Source organism: Myotis nattereri (genome assembly GCF_964212035.1).
Source record: "Myotis nattereri genome assembly, chromosome: 3".
Taxonomy (NCBI): Eukaryota; Metazoa; Chordata; class Mammalia; order Chiroptera; family Vespertilionidae; genus Myotis; species Myotis nattereri.
In genome coordinates this window covers 25,897,123-25,906,828 of record NC_138077.1, presented here as the reverse complement: position 1 = coordinate 25,906,828, position 9,706 = coordinate 25,897,123, and the positions used below count along the sequence as shown (strand labels likewise).

General features: G+C 40.8%; 1 protein-coding gene across 1 annotated transcript in view; it reads right to left on the bottom strand.

Annotated features, from left to right (window-relative positions):
- Positions 1-521: 521 nt before the first annotated feature.
- Positions 522-9,706, bottom strand: part of LOC308516050 (uncharacterized protein) — a 256,319-nt gene continuing 247,134 nt past the window's right edge. The window contains exons 5-6 of the mRNA XM_081086793.1: positions 2,614-2,726; positions 522-1,582 (exon numbers count right to left, since the gene is read on the bottom strand). Coding sequence (XP_080942919.1) covers positions 2,714-2,726 — 13 coding nt within the window. The 3' untranslated portion in view covers positions 522-1,582; positions 2,614-2,713. The remainder of the gene's footprint in view (positions 1,583-2,613; positions 2,727-9,706) is intronic.

The following is a 9,706-nucleotide window of genomic DNA, read 5'->3' as shown; positions in this document are numbered from 1 at the left end:
GGTTTGATAGTTCATATTTTTGAATACTGTCTCATATCCCATTGTCTGGATGTACCAGCAGTTTGCTTATCCATTTGCCCACTGAAGGGCTTTTTGGTTGCTTCCAAGTTTTGCCAATTCTAAATAAAGCTGCTATAAACCTATATGTGCAGTTTTGGGCATGGACATAAGCTTTCATTTTATTTGCATAAAACCCAAGGAGCGTGATGGCTGTATCATATGGTAAGAGTATGTTTAAATTTATAATAAATGGCCAAACTGTCCTCCAAAGTGTCAATCTTTTCATTTTATTACATTATTGGAGTGACACTGGTTAACAAAATTATAACAGTTTCAGGTGCACAATTCTACAACACAACATCTGTATACTGTATTGTGTGTTCACCACCCCAAGTCAAGTGTCCATCCATCACCTTTTACCCCCCCCCCATGCCTCCCTCCACTGCCCCCATTCCCTTCCCCCTGGCAATCACCACACTGTTTTCTGTGTCCATGAGTTATTTCCTTTTTCTTTTCTTTTTGATCAATCCTTCTACTACCCCCCCCCCAACCAGTCCACCCCCTAACCATGACAGCTGTCAGTCTGCTCCCTAGAGTCTGTCTCTATTGTGCTTGTAACTTCATTTTTGTTCATTAGATTCCACACATTGTTGAAATCATATGGTACTTGCCTTTCTCTGACTGGCTTATTTCTCTTAACATAATGCCCTCCAGGTCCATCCTTGTTGTCACACAGGGTAAAAGTAAATTTTTAACTCGGATTAGCAATAAATCAGGGTTCCTGTTGCTCCACTTTCTTGCCAGCATTTGGTGATGGCAGTGTTTTAGATGTTGGCTATTCTAAGAGGTATGTAGTATCACCTCATTGTTTTAATTTTCAATCTCCTAATGACAGATAACATTAAACATCTTTATGTAGACTAATTTGTCATGTGTATATTTTCTTTGGTTAGGTGTCTTTCTCAGGGCTTTTGCCCAATTTTTAGTCAGGCTACTTGTTTTTTATTGTTGAGTTTTAAAAAGTCTTTGTATATTGTGAATAATAGTTCTTTATCAGATGTGTCTGATAAAGAAGATAGGGGTGTATATATCTTTTCAAATCAGTGTTTTGGATTCTTTTGGTTCAATACCCAGAAGTGATATTTCTGGGTCATATAGTAGTTTTAGGTTTAATTTTTTGAGGAAACTCCACATTATCCTATATAATAAAAGAGAACCATGGTAATTAGCTGTAACTTCGCTACCCTTCCCATTGGCTAATCAGAGCGATATGCAAATTAACTGCCAACCAAGATGGCGGCCAGCAGCCAGGCTACTGATGGGAACAGGAGGCTTGCTTGCTCCAGTGACAGAGGAAGCCAACTTCTCCGCCTGCCGCTTCTGGGCTCTGAGCTGCAACTCTAAGAAACATTGTTACACATATAGAAGCTAAACAAAACCCCAGAAACCTGCTTCCAGTCAGCCGGGATCTCAGAGCTGGAGTCGCAACAAAGTTTCAAATACAGAAGGTAAACAAAGCCAGAAACCTGCTTTCAGCAGCCGAGGTCTCACAGCTAAAGCCAGCTCTCAGCTCCAGTGACAGCTATAGAAGGTAAATAAGTCCAAGAATTAAAATAAAAAAAGGAAAAAAGGAGAGGTTGGGAGGAGCTTCAGTCACCTGCCAGCCTGAAAACAGCCCTCAGCCCCTCACCCAGACTGGCCAGGCACCCTAGTGGGGACCCCCACCCTGATCCAGGACACTCTTCAGGGCAAACCAGCCGGCCCCCACCCATGCACCAGGCATCTATCCTATATAGTAAAAGGGTAATATGCCTCCCAGCACCGGGATCAGCGGAGCAGCAAGGCCTCCTGGCCCCTGGAGCAGCGTGACAGGGGGCAGCGCCCAAACCCCCTGATCGCCCTGCGGTTCTGTGTGTGACAGGGGGCGGGGCCACAACCTCCCTATCCACCCTTCTCTGTTCGTGACAGGGGAAGGCGCCCCAACCCCCTGATCGGCCCTCTCTATGCCTGATAGGGGCGAGCTCCCCAACCCCCTGATCAGCCCTGCTCTGTTCGTGACAGGGGGCAGCGCCCCAACGCCCTGATCGGCCATCTCTGTATGTGACAGGGGTGGCGCCACAACCCCCTGATCTGCCCTGCTCTGTGCGTGACAGGGGGTGGCGCCCCAACCTCCCCATTGACCCTGCCTTGAGTGTGACAGGGGGCAGCACCCAAACCCCCCAATCAGCCCTACCCTGAGCGTGATGGGGGTGGCATCGCAACCTTCTGATCTGCCCTGCTCTGTGCATAACAGGGGGCAGCACCCCAATTCCCCAGTCAGCCCTGCTCTTTGCCCTACCAGGGGCTGCACCTAGGGATTGGGCCTTCCCTCTGCCACCCGGGAGCGGGCCTAAGCCAGCAGGTTGTTATCTCCCGAGGGATCCCAGACCGCGAGAGGGCACAGGCCAGGCTGAGGGACACCCTGCCCCCCCGCCAGTGCACAAATTTTTGTGCACCGGGCCTCTAGTTTATATATAAGCTGCACCAATTGACAATTCCACTAACTGTGCATAAGGATTTCCTTTTCCCTTGCTAATGCTTGTTTGTGGATTGATTGAAAATAGCCATTCTGACCTGTGAGATATGACATATCATTGTGGTTTTTGCATTGATATTTCCCTGATGATCACAGATGTTGAGCATCTTTTCATATGTCTGTTGGCCATCCGTATGTTCATTGCAGCATCCTATATAATAAAAGCCTAATATGTTAAGTGTCCAGTCATCTGTTTAACCAATCAAAGCCTAATATGGTAATGATATGCTAAGGCCGCTCAACTGCTCTCTATGGCTTGCACTGACCACCAGGGGGCAGACAGTCAACTGGTCTACCAGTCGCTATGACATGCACTGACCACCAGGGAGCAGATGCTCCAACTGGTAGGTTAGCTTGTTGCTGGGTCCGGCTGATCAGGACCGAGCGAGACGGATTGGAAATGCCCTGGAGCCTTCCTGCGATCCTTCCCAAACTGCCAACCTCCCATGTCCCTCCCTGGCCCTGATCATGCACCAGTGGAGTGCCTCGGCCTGGCCTGCACCTTCTCGCAATCCAGGACCCCTTAGCGGATGTCGGAGAGCCGATTTCGGCCTGATCCCGCAGACATAAAAGGCTAATATGCAAATTAACTAAATGGTGGAATGACCAGTCACCATGCTCAATGCAGGAGCTGCCCCTGGTGGTCAGTGCACTCCCATAGGGGGAGTGCTGCTCAGCCAGAAGCTGGGCTCATGGCTGGAGAGTGCAGTGGCGGTGGCGGGAGCCTCTCCCGCCTCTGCAGGAGCGCTAAGGATGTCCAACTGACAGTTTAGGCCCGCTCTCCATAGGGAGTGGGCCTAAGCTGTCTTTGGGACATTCCCTGAGGGCTCCTGGACTGCAAGAGGATTCAGGCTGAGCTGAGGGACTGCCCCCTCCGAGTGCACAAATTTTGTGCACCAGGCCTCTAGTTATTTATAATAAACAAGATGTGGAAGCAACCTAAGTGTCCATTGATTGACAAATGGATAAAGAAGTGTAAAGATGAAGTGGTACATATATAAAAGGGAATATTACTCAGCCATAAAAAAGAATGAAATCATGACATTTGTGACAATATGGATGGAACTAGAGCAGCAGTTCTCAACCTGTGGGTCGCAACCCCTTTGGCGGTCAAACAACCCTTTCGCAGGGGTCGCCTAAGACAATCCTGCATATCAGATATTTACATTACGATTCATAACAGTAGCAACATTACAGTTATTAAGTGGCAATGAAAATAATTTTATGGTTGGGTCACAACAGGAGGAACTGTATTTAAAGGGTCAGAAGGTTGGGAACCACTGACCTAGAGGGTATTGTGCTAAGTAAAATAAGTCAGAGAAATGCAAATACCCATTTGATTTCACTCTATGTGGAATCTGAAAACATAATGAATGAACAACAACAAAAAAACAGAAACAAATTCATAGATACAGAGAACAAATTGATGGTTGCTAGATGAAAGAGGGGTCGGGGTTATTGGTGAACAAAGGTGAAAGAAATTAAGAGGTAAAAATTGTCAGCTATAAAAATAGTCGCTGGGATATAAAGTAAAACATAGGAAATATAGTCAATAATATTGCAATAAGTGTGCTGTCAAATGGATACTAGACTTATCAGGGTGATCCCTTTGTAAGGCATATAACTGTCTAATCAATGTCTTGTATGCCTGCAAGTAATATAATATTGCATGTCAAATGTAATTAGAAAACATAATTTTTAAAAGATGAAGGTGTGTTTGTTGCATAAACTGTAAAAGGGCTTCCATGCCAAGCATTTAAACATGGTGAGTTAAACAGCAAGGAATTATTGGAAGGTTTTGCATAAAATCCCAGAGTAAGGTGTGTTTTTCAAGAGAATTCATATGCCAGGCATGCTCAAAGGACATACTTCAGATAAAGAGACAAGTAGGAAATAACTGACACAGAAGACAAATTGTAGTTTTTTGAGTCCTGCAGGAATGAGAAGATTTTTTTGGTCTAATTTTTCTTCTAGCAACTTCCTGACATGAATGCTATATGGAGAATATTAAAGCATACAGAAAAGACTGTTATGCTCAGGATTGACTTAAAACATTTAAGAGCTGTGATTTGCCCCAGTCTTTAGCTCCAAATCAAGAAGTGTGAAATGCATGGCAACTGTTGTAACAAATTACGCAACCTGGGATAAAGAATGACAGTAATACAGCAGTTCAAAAGTTGTCTTTTTGGATATTTTAGCTAGAAAATAACCAGTGCCGATGTCTTAAAACGGGTGGTTTAACCCAGGGCTACAAAAATAAATAAGTGTCATTCTTTATTATGTAACTTTCATTTGGTGTTTGAAGTTTTTCAGTCTATGTTTGAAGTACTAAAATTTTAAAAAGAAAAGCACTCTATTATTTTACCTAATACCAATGTAATTCAGGAAAATTCCAAACGCAAAAAAAATATTACATACCCTGTTTCATTCTGAAGAACCTTAATCCTGCACTAGCTTGGGGCTTTAGGATTGTTTCCTCCAACAATATTTTCAGGTCTGAGCAACTTGCAATCTAAAGTATTTTACAGAACTATAAATGACTGCTTTACGGGGGAGGGGATGTAGGAGATGAATAGGACTATGTGCAATTTTTCATGAAATAAGTACAATCTTCCATCATTGTATACTTTCTGCCAAGTTATATGTTCTAACCCCAAACATTCTATTTTCTTCAGCTTAAATAAACATGCATTATGTGATAAAACCATAAAGTGGGCTAGGAGTTTAAAGACTTAATCGATAGCCCCATATTTCTTTTCTAATAGGATGTCAATTCTTAATTTATGAAACAGAAATGAAGAGCAAAAACACAGTCCTAAAAATATGACATTGTGATGTTTAATAGTATATTACATGATATGTAAATACTCAGGGAAATAACTACATTATTTTCATTTAACCAAGGATTTATTTGACTGGCTTAGAAAAGTACTAATATAACTGAAATCCTTCCTCCTGAATCTTATAAAAATGACTTAAAAAAGCAAATAGAATTGAGCTGAAATGTTATAAGTATCAAATATAGTCCAACAATATAATCCAAACCCTGGTAATGAAATCCCATCCTAAAATTACTTTCTTCCCTTTAGATTCCATATATTTAGAATCAGACTTCCTTAAGCCTAGAATCACAGTAGTTTATACCCGTGGTCGGCAAGCCACGGCTCATGAGCCACATGTGGCTCTTTGGCCCCTTGAGTGTGGCTCTTCCACAAAATACCACGTGTGGGTGCGCATGTACAGTGTGATTGAAACTTCATGGCCTGTGCGCAGAAGTCGGTATTTTGTGGAAGAGCCACACTCAAGGGGCCAAAGAGCCGCATGTGGCTTGCGAGCTGCGGTTTGCCGACTACTGGTTTATACCATTAATTTAGAAGAAATATACTTGCTTTTCACTCATGTCTTTATTCCAATCTTAATGTCTACTTGATAATTAGTTTTCTATACAATTGCTTAAACATCAAACATCTATTCAGCTCAGATGCATTGCTTAATTGTCTAAAAAATTCAAAGTGTACAGGGTAGAAAAATATTAGGATAACATAATGAAGACCTTATCAAGTAAATATAAACAAACAAATACTTTATCACCTCCAGCTGTCATCTCAAAAACAATCTTCCAGACAAAATAACAGACTAATAGTTGTTTCATCAGTTTATTAGTTCAAGATTGATACTGACAAATCACTAACAAAGGAGTTAGGAATAATAAGGACCAAAAGGAGAAATGAATAGGTTCAGTTAAATGTTTAAGTTTTTAAATGTGGCATCCAAATAATTTCAGTAAGAACATACTAATGGCTTCATTTCTTTGTTACTTCTCCCTTCTAACTATCACATTATACACATTCTTCAAAGACCAGCTCAACTGCCACTTCCACATGGAAACTTCCCAATCTCTACTATCCCTCAAATAAGAGCTAACCTCTATTTCATCTAATCACACACCTATCCATCTCTGTATCTTTGTCAAAGATATTCGACAATTTATATTTTTAAACAATAGGACATGGGTTAGTACATGGACATCATATTTGTGACTGACATTGTGGAAACAATGAAGTGGTGAAATAGCCAATTATTGCTATCTGCTAATAGACTTTTGCTATTTTAATGTAATGGATGTCAGAACCCTCGAGCAGCTTGCCCAGCATAATACAAGTAGGATCTGAATTTGGGAAAACCAATCTCCAAATCTCATGTTCTCTGTACAAATATACTTTCTCTGATTCTGAATAAAACAAAATAAAATGGACTCCCTTAATATAGTTCTTATAGCCATTATGGTCATAACATATTATTATAAAATTATCAGATTTATATCAATAGAATATGTTCAAATTTCACTTGAATGCAGTAAAAACATTTATATCCCAATAGAACATGTCAATATTATGTCTGCCTAGATTTGCCTGGAAGTAAAACTTGGCCATATTTCTATGTAACTCAGAAATTCTACTAAGTGAAACAGAAAAATTCATAATTGTTTCCTGTCCTGAAATGATTGCACTAATGAACAGCAAATGAAATGAGGGAAGAGCACATTGTCACTTCTTCTTACCAAAGGCCCCTTTTGTAGATGTCACTGGTGTGCTTCTCATTGTTGGCTGTGGACCAAATGACTAACTCAAAATATTGTGTTTTCTTCCTCCAAAAAACCTGACCTAGAGCATAAGCTGACAACAGGTGGAGGACGGTGCCTTAGTGGCCTCAGGATCTGGGGGCCAGGACCACCGCCAACATGCTTAACTATATTAAAGGAACTACTGGGGTACTCTACTTGGTTTTCTTAAAAATATTTTTAAGGAACTTCCTTCAAAATCAGATTTTAAGGAACCGCAAACTCCTTGTTATTTTATCCAATAATTTCCCATCCAATATTATTTCCTCCTCTTAATTTTAACTATTTTAATAAATAAATATTTCTCTATTTTTCATATTGGTGAAACCACAGGATTCTTTTTTAAACTGTATTCATCAATCACAGTTGACATGCAGTATGATATTAGTTTCAGATGTACAACATGGTGATTGGACTTTTATATACCTTAGAAAGTGATCAGGACAATTGGAAGAAAGGTTCTTGTAAGTTTCCTCATAATGAAAAATAGTTTAGATTTTCTTATAGACAGCTGTAAATTAATTCACATATTTATTTATTCATTCTACATTGAGCAATTTCATTACCTGTGCCACGTGTATAAGGAGGTGACTAAGACCTAGATGTTCTTTTTAAGGAGATAATAGTCTCTGGCTGCTCTGTCCAACAGGGTATTCACTAGTGAATGTGGCTACTGTGCACTTGAAATATCACTTTTTAGAAATGAGAGGTGCTGTAAGTGGAAAATACCAATCATGCTTCAAAGACAGGGGGGAGGAGAGAGAAGAATTTATCAATGGTGATGGAAAGAGACTTGACTTGGGGGGTGTGTGTTTAAACACACAATACAATAAATAGATGATGTATTGGAGAATTGTATATCTGAAAACTGTATAATTTTATTAACCATTGTTATCCCAATAAATTTAATCAAATAATATTCTTAACATGTATGTCTCATGGATATTTCTATGCTGATCACATATTGAAATGATTAGATGTTGAATATGTAGGCTTAGATATCATGTATTATTAATTTTACGTGTTTCTTTTAAAATTTTTAGTAACTGCAGTAAAAAATTTTAAATTACATCTGTAGTTTGGATTATGATCCTATTAGAGTGCATTCATCTATGGAATCATAAATGTCGTTTATAGACTTGTGGGAATATATGTCTAAATATGTATTAGAATATTAGATATGTAAAAACATGTCAATTTGGGACATTTTTTTAGAGTTTCATCAACTTTCAAAGATAGAGTGAGTGAAGTACATATGCACACAATGTAAATATAGCAGAGCTACACAAAGAATGCAGAACTAAGAATAAGGTAAACAGGTTAAGTAACTAACACCACTCTCCAACTCACATCAAGCATGGTAAGAATTTATTGACTTGGTGGGGGGAGCTGTTATAAAGGAATTGGTAAGGGTAGAGAATGTGGCAACATTTTCTCTTCACCCCCACAATGAAGGGAATAAGGATTCTATCCTCTCCTACCCCAGCTTAACACAAGGCAAGAAGGCATGAAGCAACCACTTCCAGAGGTTGTAGATTTTTGCTAGAAGGAAGCTCATATTTTATGACCTGAAATGATGCTGACTCTTGGACAAACTCTTCAGCTTGTCCAGGGCAGCCAACAGAGCAGAGTCAAGAGCACACTTCAGAGAGAGCTTTACAATATACCACATTGGGAAGGGGGGCATAGCCACCTGCAACAACTTTATAATAGTTTGAGGACAGGAGGCTGCCTTAAGCAGCCCTCCTCCCCTGGTCCCATCCCCCCGCCCCCCCCCACACACACACACACAGAGGACAACAATGGGGGCAAGCTGCACTCCTGCGATTGGCAAGAGAACCTCAGCTCCCTAAGGCTAAGGAGATACCACAAAGGTAGCAAGAATTGACGTATTTTAAAAGATTCATGCCCAAAAGAAATGCCTCTTATTGCAAAAGGTGTCCCAGAAGAAAGAATCTATATGGGGTTCCACAATAGAATAATTGATGATGTTAATTATTGTAATGTAAAATCACCCAGAAAGCATATCACCTTGTTAGGGGGCAGTGGAATTCAAGGGGCTTTACATAGTCTTTGAAAAAATGCACGAATAATCCTAAGCAAAGGAACAAGCATTAGAACACCTGCTTTGGGAAAAGGGACTTCACCAGGTGCCAGATAGATAAAGAAATAACTGTCCTTATTCTTTTTTTATTGTCTAAAGCAGTGGTCGACAAACTGCGGCCCCTTGAGTGTGGCTCTTCCACAAAATACCAAGTGTGGGCGCGCACATACAGTGCGATTGAAACTTCGTGGCCACACTCAAAGGGGCTAAAGCGCCACATGTGGCTCGCGATCTGCAGTTTGCCAACCACTGGTCTAAAGTATTACATATGTCCCCCTTTTCCCTGATTGACCATCCCCGCCACCACTCCCACCCTCAAGGATAGGCCCCCACCACCACAGTGTCTGTGTCAATTGGTTATGCTAATATGCATGCATATAAGTCCTTTGGTTGATCTCTACACGCC